Source organism: Amblyraja radiata, chromosome 1, assembly GCF_010909765.2.
Source record: "Amblyraja radiata isolate CabotCenter1 chromosome 1, sAmbRad1.1.pri, whole genome shotgun sequence".
Lineage (NCBI taxonomy): Eukaryota > Metazoa > Chordata > Chondrichthyes > Rajiformes > Rajidae > Amblyraja > Amblyraja radiata.
In genome coordinates this window covers 167,557,738-167,584,716 of record NC_045956.1, presented here as the reverse complement: position 1 = coordinate 167,584,716, position 26,979 = coordinate 167,557,738, and the positions used below count along the sequence as shown (strand labels likewise).

Sequence of the window (26,979 nt, the reverse complement as noted above, 5' to 3'; positions counted from 1 at the left end):
GTACAGGGAATGAGCTGCCAGGTGAGGTAGTTGAGACAGGTACTCTAACAACATTTAAAAGACATTTGGACATGTACATGAATAGGAAATGTTTAGAGGGATATCTGAAACATGTCTCAAACAGGAAGGATTAGTGTAGATTGGTCTGTGTGGGCAGGCTTGGCTACAGGCCCTGCTTCTGTGGTGTATGACTCTGTGACTCTATGACTGTATAACAGACCTGCAGTGACTTACAATGAAAGTGCATACAGGTCTATGCTTCACGTTTTCTGATGAATTCAGCACAAACTCAACTGGTTGCATTTCACGTGTAGGAAGGAACTGCAGATGCTGGTTTACACCGAAGATAGACACAAAAAGCTGGAGTAACTCAACAGGTCGGGCAGCATCTCTGGAGAAAAGGAATAGGCAACGTTTTGGGTCAAGACCCTTCTTCAGACTGAGGGAATCACAGAGCGGGTGCAGCGAGAGAGACTCACTCTGAAGAAGTGTCTCGTCCCGAAACGTCACCTATTCCTTTTCTCCAGAGATGCTGCCTGTGCCGCAGGGTCACACAAGCTTTTTGCGTCTATGATTGGATTTCATGTCTTCCTCAGCAATTCTATGATTAAACTTGCTAACTCTGTGTCTCTTATTCTAACACAAATGGGAAGTAAAGGAAACAGTAAATGGGAAGAAATGGAAACAGAGTATTGGCTCCTGCTCTTGATGTTAAAAGAATTGCTCTGCTCAGAGTTGCTCAGAGGCAGAAGATGTTTTATAATTCATTATTAGTCTGCCCCCTAGTGAGGATTATCAGCAAAGAGACACTGGAGTTTCAGCAATCTCAACTCACAGTTCCCTTCTGCAAAATGATGCAGTTTCAGGAGGTGCGTATTAGTGGAATACACTCAGATGTGAGAGAGGAACTTGATAAAGCACTGTTCACTAAGGGGGGACAGGACGGCACAGTGGCACAGCAGTGGAGCTGCTTCCCCACAGCGCCAGAGACCCCGGTTCGATCCTGGCCTCGGTCTATATGGAGTTTGCACGTTTTCCCTGCGATTGCATGGGCTTCCTCCGGATGCTCCAGATTCCTCCTCGCATCTCGTAGGTCCCTATGCAGGAAAAATGTTCCCGATGGGAGAGTCCAGAACCAGGGGTCACAGTTTAAGAATAAGGGGTAGGCCATTTCGGACTGAGATGAGGAAAAACTTTTTCACCCGGAGAGTTGTGAATCTGTGGAGTTCTCCGCCGCAGAAGGCAGTGGAGGCCAATTCACTGGGTGTTTTCAAGTGAGAGTTAAATTTAGCTCTTAGGGCTAATGGAATCAAGGGATATGTGGAAAATGCAGGAACGGGGTACTGATTGTGGGTGATCAGCCATGATCATATTGATTGGCGGTGCTGGCTCAAAGGGCCGAATGGCCTACTCCTGCACCTATTTTCTATGTTTCTATGATCACACCTCATCATTCTGTGCTCCAAGGAATAGGGTCCTAGCCTGCACAACCTCTCCATATTGCCCCCCCCCCCCCCCCGTGTCCTGGCAATATCCTCCCAAATCTTCTCTGCACCCTTTCCAGAGAATGATTTGCTCTGCAAAGCAATCATGAGATAGTATCGATATGTCCACTCTGGGTCGGAGATAGTAAAAGACTGCATTTTCTACTGCTTGGAGTCTTTTAAGTTCCTGGGAACCATCATCTCCAAGCACCTTAAGTGGGGGGCTACCATCGACTCCACAGTCAAAAAGGCACAACAAAGGATGTACCTCCTGTGGCAGCTGAGGAAGCACAATCTGCCACTGGCAATGATGGTCCAATTCTACACGGCCATCGTAGAGTCTGTTCTCACCTTCTCCATCACGGTCTGGTTTGGCTCAGCCACCAAGCACGACACCTGGAGGCTGCAGCGAATCGTCCGATCAGCAGAGAAGATTATTGGCTGCAACCTTCCCTCCATATGAGATCACCCCTCATGATCGATTCCTCTTATGATCTTAAACCTCTATAAGATCACCCCTCATGCTCCTGCACTCCAAGGAATAGAGTCCTATTTCGAAGGTGGGGTGACGGGAGAATGCCGGCCTGGATTACTGCCCTACAGTCACGGGGTTCTCCGGCATCTTCAGTCGGCAGGAGTGGGGCAGGGTTCAGTGATGTACAACGGCCGAGAGTAATCGAGGGATCGGACATCAGAACTGGTCATTCGAGCTGATGTTCAATGTTGTGTGGCCGTGGGTGCACGTTTAAGTAAGGCAGACAGAGTCATACAACACAAGTGGGTAGAGTAGAGTAATGCCCCTGTCCCACGTAGGAAACCTGAACGGAAACCTCTGGAGACTTTGTGCCCCACCCAAGGTTTCCCTGCGGTTCCCGGAGGTTGCAGGTGGTTGCCGAAGGTTGCAGGTAGTGGAAGCAGGTAGGCAGACTGACAAAAACCTCCGGGAACCGCACGGAAACCTTGGGTGGGGCGCAAAGTCTCCAGAGGTTTCTGTTCAGGTTTCCTAAGTGGGACAGGGGCATTACCTTTTTGAGATGAGTTGACCGCCTGGTATACTGCAACCAGCCACAGGCTTAAGGCAGCCGGGATAACCTTGGGCTGCAGGATCCAGGAGTGTGCTACAACAGTCCACTGGACGATATGTGTCCCTGTGTTACTACTGCTTGGGAAAACCCTCTTGTTTCAGGAGCAAACAAGTGGAAGGGCTTCGTGTAATCTGGGAGCCCACGGGCCTGGACGGACATGAGAAACCTCTTGAGGGTTCTAAGGCGGCACTGACGGTGGCTCAGCGGTTATTGATGCTGCCTTACAGCACCTGAGACCCGGGTTCGATCCTGACCACGGGTGCTGTCTGTATGGAGTTTGCACGTTCTCCCTGTGAGCGCGTGGGTTTTCTCCCACACCCCAAAGAGGTACAGGTTTGTAGGCTGGATAAATCAAGAGCCCAAGTGAAAAACGAGGTGCTGTTCCTCCAATTTGCGTGTGGCCTCACTCTGACAGCGGAGAAGGCCCTGGACAGGAAGATCTGCCTGGGAATGAGAAGGGAAGTTAAAATGTTTGGAAACCTTCAATAGCTCCCTTTAACACGTACCTGTACAACGTGGACAGCTCGATTGTAATCATGTATAGCCATTCCTCCGACTGGGAAGGCATGCAACCAAAAGTATTTCACTGTACTAGACTTCCAAAAGCACCCTATGGATGACTGGATTATAGCGGACTATCAGCAATAACAAACCCCCCCCCCCCCCCCCCCCCCCCCCCCTCCACGAGGTAACGAGGTTTTACTGTACATCAGTTTCTGATGAGTCTGAAGAAGGGTCTCAACCCGAAACGTTGCCTATTTCCTTCGCTCCATAGATGCTGTCTCACCCGCTGAGTTTCTCCAGCATTTTTGTCTACCTTCGATTTTCCAGCATCTGCAGTTCCTTCGACTCTTTGTGTTTTTGCTGCACTGCCCTCTGTCGGGTTATACAGCCTGAAAAAAGAAGTAGCAATATTGTTGTCCTCTTCAGCTTCTTAAACAAAAAGGAAACACTTTTTTTTAATCGTAGGGGAACAGAAGGGCAGCCTTGGTGGATACATTGAGGAAGCCCGTGCCAAGAACACAGCAGCGGCAGAAGACTGACTGACCGTGAAACTCTGGTGCAGTCGCGACCTGAATACTCACTCGCCCGCACGGAACGAGTAGTCCTCCGCAACCATGTCGAAGAAGACGTTCACCTCAACGAATTGCTCCAAGCACAACGAGGAGTTCAAGCTCTATTGCCAAGAGGACGAGGTGCCCGTGTGCGTCATCTGTATCGTGGCCGGGCGGCACAAAGCCCACTCCGTGGTCACCTTGAGCGAGATGCTCAAACATGCCAAGGTAAAGACCACCTACCCACCTGTCCCAAACCCTTCCTTCCCTTCACCATCATTTAGGCTTACAACATGGATCGTTTACCCTGCAACGGCTGAGGGGAGACCTGATCGAAGTGTATACAGCTAGAAGAGCCGAGGCATAGGTAGAGTGGACAGTCAGAACGGTCACGGTGGCACAGAGTTGCTGCCTCAGCAAAATGCAACGCTGGAGACCCGGGTTCGATCCCGACTCCGGGTGCTGTGTCTGTATAGAGTTTGTGCGTTCTCCCCGTGATCTGCGCGAGTTTCCTCCCACACTCCAAAGACGTTCAGGTTTGTAGGTTAATTGGCTTGATAAAAATGTAAAATTGTCCAAGTTGGCGATATGCAGAGTACTGCCCTGCCGACTACAAAATTCAGAAGGTTCAGAACAGTCAGAAGGTATACGGAAGACCAGCACAAAAAGCTGGAGTAACTCAGCGGGCCAGACAACATCTCTGGAGAGAAGGAAGAATGGGTGACGTTTCGGGTTGAGACCCTTCTACAGACATGAAGACACAAAAAGCTGGAGTAACTCAGCGGGACAGGCAGCATCGGTCTCGACTCAAAACGTCACCTATTCCCTTTCTCCAGAGACGCTGCCTGTCCCGCTGAGATACTCCAGCTTTTTGTGTCTATCATCGGTTTAAACCAGCATCTGCAGTTACTTCTAACACAGAAAGTATACGGAACCTGCCAGAGGAGGTAGTTGAAGCAGGTACTGTCACGTTTAAAACAAAATTGGACAGGCACATAGGTTTAGAGGGATATGGGAAAATGCAGGCAAGGGGGACAAGTGTAGATGGGGCAAGTTGGGACAATAGACAATAGGTGCAGTTGTAGGCCATTCGGCCCTTCGAGCTAGCAACGCCATTCAATGTGATCATGGCTGATCATCCCCAATCAGTACCCCGTTCCTGCCTTCTCCCCATATCCCCTGATTCCGCTATATTTAAGATGTTTGAAGAAGGGTCCCAACCGTATAATGTCACCTATCCATGTTCTCCAGAGATGCTGCCTGACCCTTTGAGTTACTCCAGGACTTTTTGTGTAAACCTAGCATTTGCAATGCCTTGTTTCTACAAAATAAACTGAACGTTGATTTTAAAAAAAACGTGAACCTGCCGAAAGATTTGGTTTCTGGGCAGCAGACCTCAGTTGGTTAAAATTGATGATAACATTTCCTCCACCCTGACCAACACACTGACGCCCCTCAGGGGTACGTTCATAGTCCCCTGTTCTACTCCCCGTATACCCATGGCAGTATTGCCCAATACAGCGCCCATGGAATCTTATTAAGTTCACCGATGATACCATAATTGATGGGTGGATCAATAACAATGATGACACATAGTACAGAAGAGGCATTGGGAAGCTTCGATCGTGATGTTAGAACTAAACTAAGCCAGAGATACTGCGAGGAAACAGGCCGCCGAGACCGCACCGACCAGCGTTTCCCGTGTACATAAGCACTATCACACACACATGAGGAAACCGACACGGTCACAGCAAGAATGTACAAACTCCATGCAGACAGCACATGTAGTCAGGATCGAACCCGGGTCTCTGGCATTGTAGGCAGCAACTCTACCGCTGCGCCACTGTGCCACCCGTTGGCAAGATAAAAGAGCTGGGCGCTGACCTAAGGAAGCGAGCGGGTGGACACAACCCTGTACTCAGCAATGGAGGTGCTATAGACATGGTCTGTAGCCTAAAAATGCCCCTGTCCCACTTAGAAAACCTGAACGGAAACCTCTGGAGACTTTGCGCCCCACCCAAGGTTTCCGTGCGGTTCCCGGAGGTTGCAGGTGGTTGCCGGAGGTTGCAGCTAGTGGAAGCAGGTAGGGAGACTGACAAAAACCTCCAGGAACCTCCGTGAACCGCAAGGAAACCTTGGGTGGGGCGCAAAGTCTCCAGAGGTTTCCGTTCAGGTATGTTCCGTGGAATCCACATCAGCAGCAATCTATTCATGTGTTCAAAAGGGAACTGCAGATGCTGGAATATCGAAGGTACACATAATTGCTGGGGAAACTCAGCGGGTGCAGCAGCATCTATGGAGCGAAGGAAATAGGCCTATTTCCTTTTCTCCATAGATGCTGCTGCACCCGCTGAGTTTCCCCAGCAATTTTGTGTACCTTCAGCAGCAATCTAACCTGGCCCCTTCACCTTGACATGGTAATCAAGAAAACATATCGTTAGGAGGTTGTGGCTTGTGGCTAAGAGGACAGTGACGTGTATGATGTTAGACTGACAACCTAGATATTATTGAGTTCAAATCCCAGCTCTTGAGACTTGTGATAAGGAATCCAATGAACCTGCTCTGCGGGTGGTTTTCAAGAATCTGTCTATGATGAACAAAGACCGTGTGTTTATCTTAAACACTGTCCAAAATACCCGAGCAGTCCCCAAGTTGCAAGAATCTCCCTGAACTTTCAGGACAATTTGTGATCTTGTCAGCGCTGTCCATGTCCTTGTGTCGGTGTATTGGTGGAAAGAAGCTTCTGCCAAGGTCGTGAATATACTGCAACAATTATATAGAGAAGGCAACTTTATGAAAAGGGATTGGCTGAAGAAGTCTGAAGAAGTCTGAAGAAGGGTTTCGGCCCGAAACGTTGCCCATTTCCTTCGCTCCATAGATGCTGCTGCACCCGCTGAGTTTCTCCAGCACTTTTGTGTACCTTTTATGAAAAGGGAGACAGACACAAAAGACTGCAGATGCTGGGATCAGGGGCAGAATATAAGCTGGAGCATCTCACTGGGTCAGGCAGCGTCTGTGGAGACAAAGGAATTGTCGGCCTTTGGTCTGATGCCGAGTCTCAACCCGAAATATTTAATATCGCTTTGCCTCCACTGATGCTGCCTCCCAGCAGGTTGTTTTTCGCTTCAATAGTACATGTGATTTAAAAAATCACCTGTCGCTCTCGTGGGAAGATGCCCTTCAGTTCCAGACCTAACCTAAACATGCTGCTGCAAGGCGATAACAAAATCGTCATATCTAACAGGCGGTCTACTGACGCGGCCCAAACGCGTACGGACCAAATCCTCCCCTTAGATATGGGGAGTCAAATGTGTATTCATTCCTACATGCACCTGGCCGGCTGCCCGACCCAACTGTTCTGATAACCGTCAACAACTTCGACTTTCATGCTATGCTCGACACTGGGGCAAAGGTCAACGTAATGTCAATAAGTCTCTACAACAAGATAAGAAATAATGAGCTCCTGATTGCAGACCGTTCCACTCTACATGCTTATGGGGGTGAGGTGCTGGTACCACTGGGAAGAGCTACTTTTAAATGTGTGCTGAGAAAAACCACAAGGGATCTGACCTACTACGTTTTGAACTCTAACTCTGTGACTCTGTTGGGCAACCAGGTGTGCCAAGATTTAGGACTGATTTCATTCGACAAAACTGTCCACAAGCTGATGATATCGATGGACCCGGTAAAGGAATACCCTGATCTGTTTGATGACAAACTAGGCAAGCTGCCTGTGACCTACAAGATATCCACCGACCCCAAGGTGGTACCGGTTGTTCATGCACCACACCGTGTGTCACACTCCATGAAGGACAAAGTTGAGTCCATGTTAAACAATATGGTCTCCATGGGTGTGCTGGAAGCAGTCAGTGAGCCCACCGATTGGGTGTCCACCATGGTTGCTACCCTCAAAAAGGATAAGAATGAAATTTGTGTGTGCATCAATCCAAAAGACTTGAACCTTGCCATCAGGCGCCCCCACTATCCCATGAGGACAGTTGAGGATGTTGCGGCACAGATCGGACAGGCCGCCGTCTTCTCTGTCCTCGATGCAAAGAGCTCTTTCTGGCAGATACCGCTGGACAAGCAGTCATCAAACCTCATCACGTTTTCTACCCCGTTTGGCAGATTCAAGTTTCTGCGAATGCCATTCGGTATCAACTCTGCCAGTGAAGTTTTCCAGAGGACCATGGAGCAGCTGTTCGCTGGCCTACCGTGCGCTATCATTGTTGATGATATCCTGGTGGATGGCAAAGACGCGACAGAGCACGACCAAAACCTGAGGTGTGTCATGGATCGGGCACGCCAGATCAACCTCAAGCTCAACCCTAACAAGTGCAAGTTCCGGGTTTCAGAGGTCACCTACGTTGGCCATGTATTCACTCCCGCCAGCCTCAAGCCCGATCCACAGAAAGCTGCTGCCATCACTGAGATGCCGGCCCCCACCAACGTGCTCGGCCTCCAGCGTTTCCTGGGTATGGTGAACTATCTTGGAAAATTCATACCAAACCTCAGCGAATTGAGCTCGCCCCTGCGACAACTGACTAAAAAGGACACTGCCTGGTCCTGGTTCCCGCAACATCAACAAGTATTCGACGCTTTAAAGTCCAAGCTGACCAAGTCCGACTCTGACATTCTTCGATTTGAGACGCCCTGTGACTATCACCTGTGATCCCTCGGTGCTCGGTGCAGCCTGCCTGCAGCCTTCTGCCGATGGTTCCTTGCTTCCCGTTTCTTATGCCTCCCGTACCATGATCGACACAGAACAACGGTACGCACAGATCGAGAAAGAGCTGCTCGCTGTCGTCTTTGCCTGCTCCAAGTTCAAGGACTTTATCTTCGGAAACACTTTCACGGTCGAGACAGACCACCAGCCACTGGTGACGATCCTGAACAAATCCATCCATGCTGCACCAGCCCGCCTGCAACGCACGATGTTGCAGCTCCAACGTTTCGACTTCACCCTCGTTTATAAAAAGGGTACGGACATGCACGTTGCTGATACTCTCTCTCGTGCACCTCGAGCGTCCTGTGAACGCCACCCCTATGAACGGGAAGAGCTTCTGGTTCTCGGCGTTGACTTCGTTCCCACTAAACAACTACAGTGCCTAGCCGAATACACTGCCGCCAACCCCGCTCTCCAAAGACTCTCATCAGTGATTAAAGGGGGTTGGCCAGACAGGCGCGCTAGCACACCAGCAGAGACACAGCCGTTTTTCCTAGTCCGCGACGAACTGGTCATACAGGATGGCATTATAGTCAAGGGCCACAAAGTCGTGATCCCTTCATCGTTGTACGACAAATACTACAACGAGGCACACAGCGGTCACCCGGGAGTCGACGTTACACTCGCCCACGCACAGAACCTGTTCTACTGGCCTGGGATGGCCAAATACATATGGGTCCATATATCGTCATGCCCCACCTGCAATAGTCTTGCACCTCACCAGCAGAGGCAGCCCCTACTGCAACAACCTGCACCGGCCCTGGCCTGGACTTCGGTGGCGGCAGACATCTTCGAATGGCGCGGTAAGCACTATCTCGTTCTCGCCGACTCGTTTTTAAACTGGTTCGAAGTAGACCTACTGACCTCCCTCACATCTGAGATGGTCCTCCGAAAACTAACAAAACACTTTTCCACATTCGGCTCACCTGTCCGTCTGCAGACCGACAACGGTAGACAGTTTACCAGTCACTAGTTTAAGCTCTTTGCCAACCGATGGAATTTCCACCACGTCACGAGCAGCCCTGAGTACCCACAGAGTAACGGACTAGCTGAACGGGCTGTCAGGAGCGCTAAACAACTGATGGAGCAATTGCGCCTGGCAAATTCGGACTTTTACCTTGATCTCCTGAACCTCAGGAACATTACCAGAGACGGGACCCTGGGATCACCAGCCCAGCGACTAATGTCCAGAACAACAAGACCTCCGATTCCTATTGCTCAGCAGAAGCTGATACCTCGAGTGCTGGAGCCTGCCTCAATCCAAAAGTGCATTCAGGAGAAACACGATATTCAGAAACGGTCGCACGACAAATCATGCAAACCTCTCCTGCCTCTACTGCCGGGACAGGTTGTTCGTTTACAAACTACCAGTGGACATTCATGTCTGGCTACTGTTGTCGGCACGGCTGATGCGCCTCGATCTTACCTAGTGGACTATGAGGAGACAGTCTACCGCTGAAGTCGTCAACATCTACTTGCTGTACAGGAACCCCGTCCGCCACCGGCGGGACCCTATGCTCCCCCGTTTCAGTTCCAGCCGTTCGCTGCAGATCCATCGACCGGTCCCCGCTTGCCCCAAACGCCTCGCATGTTCCATTCTCCTCCGCGCGACGCGGCTGTGGCTAACCCCGGGGCTACCCCTCCTGCACGCTTCTCCTCTCCGCCACTTCCGGCCTCCTCTGCGGCTTTCTCGCCTCCGGGTCCACCGCCTCCGTCTAATCTTTCCGGTGAAGGAGGGGAGGATTTGGTCCGTATGCGTTCGGGCCATGTCAGTAGACCGCCTGTTAGATATGGCGATTTTGTTTAACTTTAATGGCATGGATGCTCACTATACTCACTCTTCAAAGGGGAAGGATGTAGATTGGTTTATGCATGCAACCAATCATATATAGCTCAGCATCACTAACCCCGCCTTATTGTATCATTTATACTAACACCCACTTCACATGCTACGCAGTTCGGTAGCAGACTGGAGTCAGTGACTACTAGCATGTTGTCAAGTCTGAATGTACATTAAGGACTATCTTAAGTTACACGTGTGTAAATGTCTTATTTACAAAAACTAAATAATACTAAATCCTAAATCCAGTCTGAAGAAAGGTCTCGACCCGAAACGACGCCTATTCCTTCTCTCCATAGAAGCTGCCTCACCCGCTGAGTTCCTCCAGCATTTTTCCAGCATCTGCAGTTCTTTCTTAATCAAATCCTAACTATAGTTCTCTTAAAATTAGTGATACTTTTTGCATTCAGCTATGAGAGACCTGAATTATGTTGCAAACACTAATTGCCTTTTTAGAAAGATAACATTTTTCATGCTTTTCCTGAAGAAAAACATGTATGAGCATTCTTGGGAAAGAGTGAGTTGGCAGCTGCGTGCTGGGGTTGGGAGAGCCCGGATATGGGGGATGAGAGAGATGGAGGATGGGGGGTGGGAGAGACAGGGGATGGAGGGTGGGGGGTGGGAGAGACAGGGGATGGAGGGTGGGGGGTGGGAGAGACAGGGGATGGAGGGTGGGAGAGACAGGGGATGAGCCTGGGGCTGTGATTGGCTTATGTGGACCAGGATGAGTTGGGAGTTGTCATTGGCCGGGGTAGAGAGGGCGAATAATGAGTTTAGTGCTGTGATTGGCCAGGGTGTGCTGGGATTTCCTTAGACTATAGAGATACAGCACGGAAACAGGCTCTTCGGCCCACCCTGTCCATGCCGACCAATGATCACCCCGTACACTAGCACTATCCAACACACTAGGGATAATTAACAATTTTATTGAAGCCAATTAACCTACAAACCCGTACGTTTTTGGATTGTGGGAGGAAAATGGAGAAAATTCATGCGGTCGCAAGAAGAATGTACAAACTCTGTACTGACAGCACCCGTAGTCAGGATTGAACCCGGGTCTTTGGAGCTGTAAGGCAGCAACTCTACCGCTGAGCCACCGTGCCGCCTGGTTGCCCAGGATGTCCTGGGAACCATGAATGAGCTGTGTGGGAAAGGAAATATATTTAGAGCTGTGATTAGGATGGGTGCATGAAACAATACAGCACAGGGTCAGACTCTTCGGCTCGTAATGTCCATGTCGAACATGATGGCGTTAAACTAACCTCTGCCTACACGTGATCCATATACCTCCATTCCCTGCATATCCAGTGCCGATCCAAAAGTCTCTTAAATGCCCCTTTTACATCTGCCTCCACCAATACCCGTGTCAGTGTGTTCCAGGCATCCGCTGCACCTTGTGTAAAAAAACCTGCCCTGCACATCACCTTATGTCTTCACAAATCTTTCTTTTTAATGTCAGAGTGTTATGTAGAGAGAGAGTTATAGGGTCATCCGGTTTCTTAAATGTTGGGATAGTCCCAGCCTCAACTACCTCCTCTGGCAGCTCGTACCATACACCCTCCACCCATTGTGTGAAAAAAGTTACCCCTCAGATTCCTATTAAATCTTTTCCCCTTCACCTTAATCCTATGTCCTCTGCTCCTCGATTCACCTACTCTGGGTACCAGACTCTGTGCATCTACCTGATCTATTCCGCTCACGATTTTATACACCTTTATAAGATCACATAAGTGTCTTGCAAAATGTATATGTAATTTATGAAAAATGTATGTTTTTGCACGTTGTCTTTGAGCCTGTGATGCTACAGCAAGCAAGATTTTCATTCTGAAAAAGAGTCTGAAGAAGGGTTTCGGCCCGTAACTTTGCCTATTTCCTTCGCTCCATAGATGCTGCTGCACCCGCTGAGTTTCTCCAGCATTTTTGTCTACCCAAAATTTTCATTTCATCTGTCCCTCACCATATTTGTGCGTATTACAATATACTCAACTTTACCATGATGCCAATTTTAACTAACCCAATTTCTGCATCCCTCCATTTAAAATCCATCCGTTTTATGTCTGTACATGTTCCTGTCTAAAAGTTTCTATCGTATCTGCATCCACTACCTACCCTGGCAGTGTGTGCCAGAAACCTATCACACCCTGTACAGAAAACTTGCCATGTAAATTTCCTTTAGACTTTCCTTCCACTCACCTTAAACCCATACCCTGAAGTATTTGACATTTCCACTCTGGGATAAAGACTGACCATCTAACCTATCTATATATTTTCATAATTTTATATACTTCAGACTGGAGAAGTGTCCCAACCTGAAACATCATCTCCCCTCATAGATACTGCCTGACCCGTTCAGTTCCACCAGCACTTTGATTTTTGTTTTATATTCAGTGTCCTGATTTATGAATGCAGGCATGTCATATCCCTTTGTTATAACCATCTTATCTACTTGTGTTACTACTTTCAAAGTCCATGCAAACAACATCCGCTGCCCTGGCCTCCTTGATTGTCTTATCCACCTCCTCAAAAATCTCAATCAAGTTGTTAAGACATGATCTCCTGCTCCGCAGTGCTGGAGTTGCTGCCTTACAGCGCCAGAGACCCGGGTTCGGTCCTGACTATGGACGCCGTCTGTACGGAGTTTGTACCTTCTCCCTGAGACCTGCGTGGGTTTTCTCCGAGATCTTCGGTTTCCTTCCACACTCCAAAGACATACAGGTCTGTGGGTTAATTGGCTTGGTATACATGTAAATTGTCCATAGTAGGATTGTGTTGGTATGCGGGGATCACTGGTCGGTGTGGAGTCGGTGTACCGAAGGGGCTGTTTCTGTGCTGTATCTCTAAACTAAATTAAACTAAACTAAAAAAGCCGTGTTGACTCTCCCCATTTAAGTCAATGCTTTTCCAGATGGGTGTAGATTCTATCCCAAAGAATCTAAGAGTCATAAAGTCTGGAAACAGGCCCTTTGGACCAACTTGCCCACGCCGACCAGCATGCCCCATCTACACTAGTCCCACCTGCCTGCGTTTGGTCCACATCCTTCTAAACCTATCCTAACCATGTACCTGTCTAAATGTTTCTTAGACATTGTGATAATACCTGCTTCAGGCACCACCTTTAGCAGCTCGTTCCACATACCTACTACTCTTAGTGTAAGATAGTTTCTCCTCCGGCTCCTATTAAATCTTCCCCCTCCCACCCCACACCCAAACCTATTTTCACTGGTTCTTGATTCCCTTACTATGGGTAAAGGACTCTGTGCATTGACCCTATCTATTCCTCTCATGATCTTATACACTATAAGAGGAGGATGATGATGGTTGATCTTATAGTGGTGTACAAAATCATGAGAGGAATAGATCGGGTAGATGCACAGATCGAGTAGATAGTCTCTTGCCCAGAGTAAGTGAATCAAGGATAATATTCAGTGCAAGATGAAGTTTAATAAAGTCAGATTAAAGATAGTTCAAAGTACACTAATGAGATAGATGGGAGGTCAGGACCGTTTTCTCGGTGATGAGAGAATGATTCAGTTGCCTGATAACAGCCGGGATGAAACTGTCCCTGAATCTGGAGGTATGCGTTTTCAAACTTCTATACCTCTTGCCTGAAAGGAGAGGGGAGACGAGCGAGTGACTTGGGTGAGACTGGTTCTTGATTATGCTGGTGGCATTGCCAAGACAGCGTGAAGTGTAGATGGAGTCAACAGAAGGGAGATTGGTTTGTGTGATGGTCTGGGCTACATCCACAACACTGCAATTGTCTGCGGTCTTGGATGGAGCTGTTCCCCAAACCATGCTGTGATGCATCCCGATAAAATGCTTTCGAGTTTGAGTTTAGTTTATTGTCACGTGTACCGAGGGACAGCGAAAAGCTTTTGTTGCCTGCTTACAAGTTAGCGGGAAGACAATACATGTCGAGCCATCCACAGTGGACAGATGCATGATAAGGGAATAACGTGAATAAAGTCTAGTGCAAACGGCACATCTGTAGATGTTGGTTGTTGGGGACAGGCTGAGTTTCCTAAGCCTTCAGAAGGGCCTGTCCCACTTTCCCGAGTTATTCCCGAATTCTCCCGAGTTTTCAAACTCGTAGAATGTTCGTAGCGAGTCCGTAGCAGGCCGTAGGAGTCCGTGGATATATCGTAGAGGCTCGTTATGCCAGCCATAGGTATTCGGGGCATCAGGTAAGTCGGGATGTTTTTTCAGCATGATGAAAAATGTCCACGAGTAAAGAAATAGCCCAGAGTACCTACAGTGGCATAACGAGCCGTTACGCTATATCCACGGACCTACGACCTCCTACGGACTAGTTACGAACATTCTGCGAGTTTGAAAACTCGGGAGAATTCATCAATAACTCGGGAGAATTTGTTAATAACTCGGGAAATTGGGAAGTAGAGGTGTTGGTGTGCTTTCGGGGCCATTCTTTTGATGTGGCTGGTCCAGGACAAATGGCGGGTGATATCTATTCCTAAGAACAGGAAGATTTCAAACATCTTTACTTCCGCACCATCACGACTGCTTCCTGAAGTCAAACACGATCTCCTTTGTCTTGCTGACAAAGGTTGGGTGATGGGAAGGGCGAAGGCTTGTAATCACACGTGGATGAGCTGGGAGCTGCAATTACAACAGATTGCAAGGAGAATAGGCCAAATATTTTTCAAACGTGATAGTTCCTGCCTCAACTACCTTCTCTGGCAATTCGTTCCATATAGCTACCACCCTTTGTGTAAATTAGTTGCCCTTCAAGTTCTTATTAAATCTTTCCCCTTCACCTTAAACCTATGTCCTCTGGTTCTTGATTTCCCCCAAACCTCGTTACAAGACTCTGTGCATTGTCCTTATCTATTCCTCCAATTATCTTATACCTCTATAAGATTCCCCCTTCATCTTCCTGTGCTCCAAGGAATAACGCCCTAGCTTGCTCAGCCTCTCCCTATCAGGTTGGTGGGTCCAGAGGATGTGCCGAGATTAGGAGCCAGGATCCACCTTCGACTAGAGGAGCCTTTGAAAGGCAGAGACTGTGATTGTCTCAGGAGGGCCTAGGGGGCAGGTGGAGGGGAGTGAGCTGGAGGCTGCGATCAAGGTTGGATGGGCCGTGGGAGAAGCTGGATCACACAACTGAGCCTGATGGGATGCTGAAAGAGCCAAGGGCTGGAACAACTCTTGTGGTCAGCACCATTATTAAAACAAAAAGCAGCCTCATTAGATTCAGCTTCATTAAATATACAGATAATCTCTCATTAATATTCCTTTTGGTGCCATGTACTCTGTACCGATTTCTGCTCTTCCCTTTTACTTCTTAGGCTTCTATAATTCAATCATGTGTAAATCTAAGATAGACACAAAATGCAAGAGTAACTTAGCTGGACAGGCAGCATCTCTGGATACAAGGAATGGGTGACGTTTCTGGTCGAGACCTTTCTTCTATCCAGAGATGCTGCCTGTCCTGCTGAGTTACTCCAGCATTTAGTGCTTATCCTCTGTGTAAACCAGCATCTGCAGTTCTTTCCTACACATAGTCTATATCTGTTCTGTATTTGTCCTCCCAGAATGTAATACAGCACCTCACATTTTTCAATATTACTTCCACCTGCCATTTTTATGCTCTCTTATGGGATTCACACTGTTGGATACACTATGTAAGGGTGGCATGGTGGCGCTGCGGTAGAGTTGCTGCCTTGCAGCGCCGGAGACCTGGGTTCAACCCTGATCTTGGGTGCTGTCTGTGGGGGCAGGTGGAGGGGAGTGAGCTGGAGGTTCATACCTTCTCCCCGTGACATGCGTGGGCTTTCTCTGAGATCTTCGGTTTCCTCCCACACTCCAAAGACGTATAGGTTTGTAGGCTAATTGGCTTGGTTCAATTGTAAATTGTCCCTAGTGTGTGTAGGATAGTGCTAATGTGTGGGGATCGCAGGTTGGCACCGACTCAGTGGGCCGAAGGGCCTGCTTCTGTGCCGTACCTCCAAACTAAATTTAACTAAAAATTTGAACAAGGAAGCAAAAATTACTAAGAAATCCTTAAGCACAGGGGCAAAGTTCAAAGCAAGAATCTATCCATCTCTGCCTTAAAAATATCCACTGGCTTGGCCCCCACAGCCTTCTGTGGCAGGATTCCACAGATTCACCACCCTCTGATTAAATAAATTTCTCCTTATCTCCTTCCTAAATGAACGTCCTTTAGAAACATGGAAACATAGAAAATAGGTGCAGGAGTAGGCAATTCAGCTCTTCGAGCCTGCACCGCCATTCAATATGATCATGGCTGATCATCCAAAATCAGTATCCTGTTCCGGTTTTTCCCCCCATATCCCTTGATTCCCTTAACCCTGAGAGCTCTTGAAAACATCCAGTGAATTGGCCATTTGAAGAAATTCCCATTCTGTTGCCTTCTCCCTGATGTCCTCCCACAGATCTCCAATGTGATCTTGCCATAGCCTGTTGCAATCTCTGCAAGGCTTACTCTGTACTGCACAGCCACAGCAACAAACACCAACATACCATTTCACCTTCTGTGAATTCTGCACCTTCTGACAGAGCCCACCAAGATCTCTCTCTACATTAAAATTACTAGTTCCTTTACAGTATACAATTGGGAGTAGCATTGGACTTCAGTAATTTGTTTGTACAGATGGTACTTGCTGAGTTACAAAGTGGAAAGCTAGTAGCTGTCTCGTCAATGTTACACTACACTGGTGAGATATCAGGCTGGCACACTAATGGTAAAATGAAGAAGCTTGGCATGTTTTTTTAATCTTAAAAACTATATCTGAATGAAATCTGTTATCGTTAATATAACAGATGGAAAAAGGATCTAAGACTTCTAGTCACAGTGCATTTGGGAGTCAAAACTTGAACATTGTGTATGGCATAGACATTGTGGACCGAAGGGCCTGTTCCTCTGATGTGTAGTTCTATGTTCTAAATCATTAACCTGAATTCCATTATATTGTAATAATCGTATAGCTGTATGCAAACGTTTCATTGTAATTCTATATTAATTTTAAAAATATGAAATAAAATAAAATAATTATCTCAGTCTAATGTCCATTCTCCAGAGACACTTTATTGTTGCCAGGACTATGGTCTGAGCTATAGAGAGGGGTTTGGAAGGTTGGGACTCTTTTCCTTGGAACACAGGAGGATGAGAGGTAATCCAATAGAGGTGTATAGAGTCATCATAGGAATAGATCGGGTAGATGCACACTCATGCCCAAAGTAGGTGAATCGAGGACCAGAGGACATAGGTTTAAGATGAAGGGGAATCTGAGGGGTTGCTTTTTCACACAAAGGGTGGTGGATGTATGGACAAGCTGCCAGAAGAGGTACTTGAGGCTGGGACTATCCCATCGTTGAAGAAACAGTTAGACTGTTGCATGGATAGGACAGGTTTGGAGGGTTATGGACCAAAAGCTGGCAGGTGGGACAAGACATAATGTAAGATGTGGAGAGTTGATACAAAGCTTGGCAGAATGGCACACTCAAAAGTGTCACGGATTATTGCTCCTGGTAGGATTGTAAACCTTATTCCTTACATGTACTCCTCTAAAACCATCTAACATCCATGCAACTGCAGCAAAAAAGAATGGTGCCAGAAGCACATTGACATTATTTTCCAAAGGCCCTGGAATTGCAACAGTCTTAGACTGAATATTCTGTAACAGGTCACACAGTCTGTTACCCAGCGAACAAATTCTGAGTAAAACTATACGTTTTTTGCAGAGTGCTATGTTTGAAATACAAATTGTTTTTGATTTGGTCAGAGCAGGATACTATTTAGGGGCACGGTTATCAACAAAAAGAACATATTAGAACATTGTTTAATTGTATCTTTTAAGAAGGTCTTTGGTCAGGACATTAGCAAAACCCAAAATTAAGCATTTCCTGAAATCCGATGAAAGAATATAAATGTACATAAGAAATTGCAGATGCTGGAATCTTGAGCAAAACGCAAAAGTGTAGGGGGAACCTAGCAGGTCAGCCAGCATCTGCGGAGGGAATTTGAACAGGCGATGTTTCGGGTTGAGACTTTTTTTCAGACTGTATGGAGGGGTGAGTGGGGGGGGGGGGGGGGGGGGGGGGGGGGGGGGGGTTGTGGAAAGCTGGAAAAGAAAGGTGGGGAGGACAGAGCCTGGTAAGTGAAGTCTGAAGAAGGCTCCCGACCCGAAACGCCACCTATCCATGTCCTCCAGAGATGGTCAAAAGGTCAAAAAAGGGTAAAAAAACTTTATTTGCCATTTGTGCTTACACACATAGGAACTCTTGTGCGGTTGTTCAGATGCTGCCTGACCCGCTGCGTTTCTCCAGCACTTTGTGTCTTTTTGTCCGGGCAAGTGATAGGTGGGTATAGGTGAGGGTGGTTAGACAGAAAGTGCTGGAGAAACTCAGCAGGTCAGGCAGTATCTCTGGAGAAAAAGGAAAAGAGTAGCGGAAAAGACAGACAGGTGGGCAGAGGGGGTGGGGTTGCCCTGATGGTGAGGAATGATATTCAGTTGGTGAGGAATGAAATTGCAAGGAGTGACATTGAAACAGAAGATGTGGAGTCAGTATGGATAGAACTATGGAATTGTAAGGGTAAAAACACCCTAATGGGACTTATCTACAGGCCCTCAAACAATAGTCTGGACATAGGGCGCAAGTTGAATCAGGAGTTAAAATTGGCATGTAGTAAATGTAATGCTGCGGTTGTTATGGGAGATTTCAACATGCAGGTAGACTGGGGAAATCAGGTTGGTACTGGACCCCACACAAAGAGAGTTTGTGGAGTGCCTCCATGATGGATTCTTAGAGCAGCTTGTACTGGAGCCTACCAGGGAGAAGGCATTTCTGGATTTAGTGTTATGTAATGAACTGGATTTGATAAAGGACCTCGAGGTTAAGGAGCCATTGGGAAGTAGTGACCATAATATGGTCAAGTTTAATCTACAATTGGAGAGGAAGAAGTGTAAATCAGAGGTGTCAGTATTACAGTTGAACAAAGGGGACTATGGAGCCACGAGGGAGGAGCTGGCCAAAGTTGACTGGAAAGATACCCTAGCAGGGATGACAGTGGAACAACAATGACAGGTATTTCTGGGGATAATACAGAAGGTGCAGGCTCAGTTCATTCCAAAGAGGAAGAAAGATTCCAAGGGGATTAAGGGGCGACCATGGCTGGCAAGGGACGTCAGGGATAGTATAGAAATAAAAGAGAAGATTTACAACATAGCAAAGATCAGCGGGAAGCAAGAGGATTGGGTAATGTTTAAAGAGCAACAGAAGATAACTAAAAAGGCAATACGGGGAGAAAAGATGAGGTACGAAGGTAAGCTTGCTAATAATATAAAGGAGGATAGTAAAAGCTTTTTTAGGTATGTGAAGAGGAAAAAATTAGTTAAGACCAGAGTTGGACCCTTGAAGACTGAAAAGGGTGAATTTATTATGGGGAACAAGGAAATGGCAGATGAGTTGAACAGGTACTTTGGATCTGTCTTCACTAAGGAGGACACAAACAATCTTCCTGAATAGTAGTGGCCAAAGGATCTGGGGTGACAGAGGAACTGAAGGAAATCCACATTAGGCAGGAAATGGTGTTGGATTGACTGATGGGACTGAAGGCTGATAAATCCCCAGGGCCTGATGGTCTGCATCCCAGGGTACTTAAGGAAGTGGCTCTAGAAATGGTGAACACATTGGTGATAATTTTCCAATGTTCTATAGATTCATGATCAGTTCCTGTGGATTGGAGGGTGGCTAATGTTATCCCACATTTTAAGAAAGGCGGGAGAGAGAAAACAGGGAATTATAGACCAGTTAGTGTGACATCGGTGGTGGGGAACATGCTGGAGTCAATTATAAAAGATGAAATAGCGGCACATTTGGATAGCAGTAACAGGATCGGTCCGAGTCAGCATGGATTTATGAAAGGTAAATCATGCTTGATTAATCTTCTGGAATTTTTTGAGGATGTAACTGGGAAATTGGACAAGGGAGAGCCTGTGGATGTAGTATACCTGGACTTTCAGAAAGCATTTGATAAGGGCCCACATAGGAAATTAGTGGGCAAAATTAGGGCACATGGTATTGGGGCTAGAGTGCTGACATTAATAGAAAATTGGTATTGCAGGCAAAAAACAAAGAGTAGGGATTAACGGGTCCCTTTCAGAATTGTAGGCAGTGACTAGTGGGGTACCGCAAGGCGCGGTGCTGGGACTGCAGCTATTTACAATATACATCAATGATTTAGATGAAGGGATTCAAAGTAACATTAGCAAATTTGCAGATGACACAAAGCTGGGTGGCAGTGTGAACTGTGAGGAGGATGCTATGAGAATGCAGGGTGACTTGGACAGGTTGGGTGAGTGGGCAGATGCATGGCAGATGCAGTTTAATGTGGATAAATGTGAGGCAAAAACAGATTATGGTGTCAAATTGGGAAAAGGTGAAGTATAACGGGATCTGGGGGTTCTTGTACATCAGTCAATGAAAGTAAGCATGCAGGTACAGCAGGCAGTGAAGAAAGCAAATTGCATGTTGGCCTTCATAATGCGAGGAGTTGAGTATAGGAGCAAAGAGGTCCTTCTGCAGTTGTACAGAGCCCTAGTGAGACCACACCTGGAGTATTGTGAGCAGTTTTGGTCCCCTAATTTGAGGAACGACATTCTTGCTATTGAGGGAGTGCAGCGTAGGTTTACAAGGTTAATTCCCGGGATTGCGGGACTGTCATATGTTGAGAGAATGGAGCGGCTGGGCTTGTATACTCTGGAGTTTAGAAGGATGAGAGGGTATCCTATTGAAACATAAGACTATGAAGGGTTTGGACATGCTAGAGGCAGGAAACATATTCCTGATGTTGGGGGAGTCCAGAACGAGGGCCACAGTTTAAGAATAAGGGGTAAGCCATTTAGAACAGAGATGAGGAAACACTTTCTCACAGAGAGTTGTGAATCTGTGGAATTCTCTGCCTCAGAGGGCTGTGGAGGCCGGTTCTCTGGATACTTTCAAGAGAGAGCTGGATAGGGCTCTTAAAGATAGCGGAATCAGGGGATATGGGGAGAAGGCAGGAACGGGCTACTGATTGGGAATGATCAGCCATGATCACATTGAATGGCGGTGCTGGCTCGAAGGGCCGAATGGCCTACTATTGCACCTATTGTCTATTGTCTAAATCGAGAATCAGAGGACATAGGTTTAAGGTGAGGGGGAAAAGATTTAATAGGAACTGGAGGGGCAGCTGCTTCACACAAAGTGTGGTGGGTGTATGGAACGATCTGCCAGAGGAGGTAGTTGTGGCAAGTACTATCATAACAAAAAAAAACCTTTGGATAGGAAAGGTTTATGGGGATACGGGACAAATGCAGGTAGGTGGGACTAGTTGACACCGGGCATCTTGGTTGTCGTGGGCAAGGGCCTGTTTCCATGCTGTATGACGATATGACTCCATGACTCTGAATCAAGCAGTCATGGAGAAGAATGTGTAAATTATCAACGGCAGACATGATGAATACCACCTTAGCATTGTATTATAACTCCCAGCTGCATTTATAGCCAGTAAAGTTTAGTTTAGTTTATTGTCACGCCTGTAGCTTTTGTTGCGTGCTAACCAGTCAGCAGAAAGACAATACATTACAATCGATCCATTTACAGTGCGTAGATACATGATAAGGGAGTAACGTTTAGTGCAAGGTTATGCCAGCAAAGTCCAATCAAGGATAGTCCAACGGTCATCAAAGAGGTAGATAGTAGTTCAGCACTGCTCTCTGGTTGTGGTAGGATGATTCAGTTGCCGGATAACAGCTGGGAAGAAACTGTCCCTGAATCTGGTGGTGTGCGTTTTCACACTACTATACCTTTTGCCTGATGGGAGGGGGGAGAAGAGGGAGTGGCCAGGGTATGATTCGTCCTTGATTAGGGTTGCTGGCCTTGCCGAGACAGCGTGAGGTATAAATGGAGTCAAAAGAAAGGAGGTTGGTTTGTGCTGTGTCTACAATTTGTTGGTTCCGAAACCAGGCTGTGATACATCTTGATAAAATGCGTTATATTGTGAATCTGGAGAAGTTGGTGAGAGTTGCAGGGGACATGCCAAACTTCCTAAGCCTTCTAAGGAGGTAGAGGCGTTGGTGTGCTTTCTTGGCCGTTGCTTCAATCTGGGTGGTCCAGGAGAAGTTGTTGGTGATATTGACTCCTAGAAATTTGAATTTCACGTTACCTGAATTTGAAAGTACATGCTCCTTAGATTTCAGCTTTCAAATGAATTCATTCTGTTAGCCACCCACAGGGCAATGTGCTAGATTCAGCTGTTATTTCCATTGATAAATGGGGCGGCATGGTGGGACTGCAGTAGAGTTGCTGCCTGACAGCACTTATAATGCCAGAGGCCCGGGTTCGATCACGATTACGGGCGCTGCCTGTACGGAGTTTGTACGCTCTCTCCATGGGTTCTCTTCGAGATCTTCGGTTTCCTCCCACACTCCAAAGACGTACAGGTTTGTAGGTTAATTGTCTTGGTATAAATGTAAATTGTCTCTAGTGTGTGCAGGATAGCATTAATGTGCGGGGATCGACGTGGGCCGAATGGCCTGTCTCCGCGCTGTATCTGTAAACTCTAAACTAAGTAAAGAAACTGCTGGTGAGTAACAAATCTGTCTTTTTGTTTTACTTGTCAAAGGCAACGTTGGAGGCACAGTCTGGAGAGCTGCAGAGACATATGGCATTGATCCAAAACAACATCAAACTTGTTGCCGGTAACATTGTCGAAGTGAATGTGAGTAGCCTCACCATGTTAACCAAAACTTAACTCTTTCCGAAAATAAGATATGTTTTGATCTTGTAGAGGTGTATGTATTCATCGTTACATTCGTTAGACTCATACACTCGGCCTGTACTCGCTAGAATTTAGAAGATTGAGGGGGCATCTTATAGAAACGTACAAAATTCTTAAGGGGTTGGACAGGCTAGATGCAGGAAGATTGTTCCCGATGTTGGGGAAGTCCAGAACAAGGGGTCACAGTTTAAGGATAAGAGGGAAGTCTTTTAGGACCGCGATGAGAAAAACATTTTTCACACAGAGAGTGGTGAATCTGTGGAATTCTCTGCCACAGAAGGTAGTTGAGGCCAGTTCATTGGCTATATTTAAGAGGGAGTTAGATGTGGCCCTTGTGGCTAAAGGGATCAGGGGGTATGGAGAGAAGGCAGGTACAGGATACTGAGTTGGATGATCAGCCATGATCATATTGAATGGCGGTGCAGGCTTGAAAGGCCGAATGGCCTACTCCTGCACCTATTTTCTATGTTTCTATGAATAGATAGGGTGAATGCACAGTCTTTTGCCCAGCGCAAAGTTTAGTTTAGTTTAGAGATAGAGCGCAGAATCAACCCCTTCGACCGATTGAGTCCGCACCGACCAGTAATCTCCGCGCACTATCCCACACACACTAGGGACAATTTTTAGATTTACACCAGCCACTTAACCTACAAACCTGTACATCTTGGGAGTGTGGGAGGAAGCCGAAGATCTCGGAGAAAACTCACACAGGTGACGGGTAGAACGTACAAACACGGTACAGACAAGCACCCGTGGTCAGGATGGAACCCGAGCCTCTGGCACTGCAAGGCAATAGCTCTACCGCTGCGCCACCGTGCAGCCCAACAACAAGATGACATACTATATGTTTAAGTTGAGGGGGGCAAGATTCAAGATATCTGGATGTGTCTCCATCCTTTTACTGGTGGGGGGACTGGCGTGGGGATTGCCGAGAACGCAGGGGGACCCGGCAGGGGGGCCGCCAAGATCAAAGAGGGACCCGGCAGGTGGCAGGTCTGGTTCGCTGCTGCGTGAAAATAGGACAGTTCGATGAACTTTTTATAACTTTGTCGGTGCCAGAAACTTAGTCTGCTGTGTGATTTTACCGGACTTCGTGCAAACACAAATTTCACTGTACCTAGGTACATGTGACAATAAAGTATCATTGAATCATTGAATGTCATAATACCCAGTATATCTTGACATCCATTCTTCAAAATGATCATATGCTCATCAATGAGCGCCATTGTTGCATGCTTGGCAATGTCAAGAAATGCTTAGGCTAATACACTATATCTGATAATGTTACTTAGCGACGGCAGAAATAATTCACCAAATATATTCTGTTGATCTATTTCGATCCACTGTACCTGACCTGTCCTCATTTGTGATTCAGGCGACAACAACAAAACTTCAGAGGCAACTATCTCAGAAGTACAGGGACATGATTGCGACCTTGAAGAGTGTGGAGGACGAAACAATGTCCGTTGTCAAAGCCGAACAGACGAGAGTTCTGAAATCCTTAAATGAAAACATAAGCAAAAATGAGAAGGAAGCCCAGGAGATCCAGAAAGTGATTGAACAAATCTCATTCCTTTGTAAAGGCGGAGACATTTATCAAATAATGCAGGTACGACATTTAGTGTTTGATTTGCTAATTACCCATTCTTGACATAATGCCGGAATATTCTGATAGGGTCAACAGACATGGGAGGTTTTTATCTCCAGCAAAGCCATTCAGTCATAGATTCATGCAGCACGGCAGCATGGACAAGTTGGGCTGAAGGGCCTGTTTCCATGCTGCATGGAATTTGTGACACAAATTACTAGTAAATTGTACACATCTACATTATCAACACTAGTACTTTGTACACATCCCACCTGCCTGCGTTTGACCCATAATCCTCTAAAACTACCCTATCCATGAACCTGTCCAAATGGCTCTTATATGTTATGATAGTAGACAATAGACAATAGACAAAAGACAATAGGTGCAGGAGTAGGCCATTCGGACCTTCGAGCCAGCACCGCCATTCACTGTGAACATGGCTGATCATCCACAATCAGTACCCCGTTCCTGCCTTCTCCCCATATCCCTTGACTCCGCTATCTTTAAGAGCTCTATCTAACTCTCTCTTGAAAGCATCCAGAGAATCGGCCTCCACTGCCTTCTGAGGCAGAGAATTCCACAGATTCACGACTCTGGGTGAAAACGTTTTTCCTCATCTCTGTTCTAAATGGCCTACCCCATATTCTTAAACTGTGGCTCCTGGTTCTGCACTCCCGCAACATATTACCTGCCTCTAGCGTGTCCAATCCCTTAATAATCTTATATGTTTCAATAAGATCCCCTCTCATCCTAAATTCCAGTGTATACAAGCTCAGTCGCTCCATTTTCTCAACATATGACAGTCCCGCCATCCCGGGAATTAGCCCCATGAATCTTCACTGCACTTCCTCAATAGCAAGAATATCCATCCTCAAATATGGAGACCAAAACTACACACAATACTCCAGGTGTGGTCTCACCAGGGCTCTGTACAACTGCAGAAGGACCACTTCCTTAAGAACCCTGGGTGCAGACTATCAGGCCCTGGGGATTTATCAGCCTTCAGTTCCATCAGTCTACCCAACACCATTTCCTGCCTAATATGGATTCCCTTCAGTTCCTCCGCCACCCGGGATCCTCTGGCCACTAGTACATCAGGAAGATTGTTTGTGTCCTCCTTAGTGAAGACAGATCCAAAGTACCTGATCAACTCATCTGCCATTTCCATGTTCCCCATAATAAATTCAAATTTTTCAGTCTTCAAGGGGCTTAACTATTTTTTTCCTCTTCACATACCTAAAGTCAACATTCCAGGTCGTTGACCTTTCATTACATTTATCCTAAATGTGGAAACATTTGGTTATGAAGAAAGACTTAACTTTAAACTTTAGTGATACAGTGCAGAAGCATTCCTCTCATCCCACTGAGTCCACGCCGACCAGTGATCCCAGTACATTAACACTACCCTACACACCAGGGACAATTTAGAATTTTGACCGAAGCCAATTAACCTTCAAACCTGTTCGCCTTTGGAGCGTGGGAGGAAACCTGAGCACCCAGAGAGTCCGTGGCTCTCTAGTGCATCCTGACAGTGCCTCCTCCAATTTGATGGGTCATGACTGATCTGCACTGAGGCTGAAACACAATGGACTAGATGGTGGGATTCACTCTGTCCTAATGCAAGGTTTTGACCTGAAATGTCAACCGTACCTTCTTACCCGCTCTTGCTGCTCGGACCACTGAGTTCCTATACGAGATTGTTTGTTGCTTGAGTAAAATTCTATGCTGTCTGAGATTTTTTTACCTCAGTTATCCCTCTGTTCCCTAATATTTTATTTATGTTCCTCCCACAGGATAAACAAGACATTTTCTCACGGTAGGTCATTTAGAGTCATAGAGTCGTGGAGTATTACAGCACGGAAACTGACCCTTTGTCTCAATTGTGTTTGTCGTAAAAGATACACATCAATGCCTGTCACATTTGCCCGTGTTTGACCCATTTCCCTTCTAACTTTTTCCATTCATGTATCCGTCCAAATGTCTTTTAAATCTATATATTGTACCTGCTTCAACCACTTTTTTTCATAAGTTCATGAGCAATAGGAACAGAATTAGGCCATTCGGCCCGTCAAGTCTATTCCGCCATTCTATCATGGCTGATCTATCTTTCCCTCTTAACCCCATTCTCATGCCTTCTCCCCATAACCCCAGACACCTGTACTAATCAAGGATCTATCTATCTTTGCCTTAAAAACATCCACTGACTTGGCCTACCTAGCCTTCTGTGGTAATGTATTACACAGATTCACCTCCTCTGACTAAAGAAATTCATCCGCATCTCCTTCTTAAAGGAACATCCTTTAATTCTGAGGCCATTGCCTGCAGTCCCAGACAGCTTGTTTCATATACAGCCCACCCTATGTGAGAAAACGTTGCCCCTCAAATTGCTGTTAAAACAT

General features: G+C 46.7%; 1 protein-coding gene across 1 annotated transcript; it reads left to right on the top strand.

Annotated features, from left to right (window-relative positions):
- The first annotated feature begins 3,576 nt into the window (after window positions 1–3,576).
- Window positions 3,577–26,400, top strand: LOC116985189 (E3 ubiquitin-protein ligase TRIM17-like). Its single transcript, XM_033039806.1, has 4 exons — window positions 3,577–3,852; window positions 22,837–22,932; window positions 24,368–24,601; window positions 26,374–26,400. The coding sequence occupies exons 1-4, from the start codon at window positions 3,688–3,690 to the stop codon at window positions 26,398–26,400; spliced, it is 522 nt and encodes a 173-aa protein (XP_032895697.1). The 5' UTR covers window positions 3,577–3,687.
- Window positions 26,401–26,979: the final 579 nt, after the last annotated feature.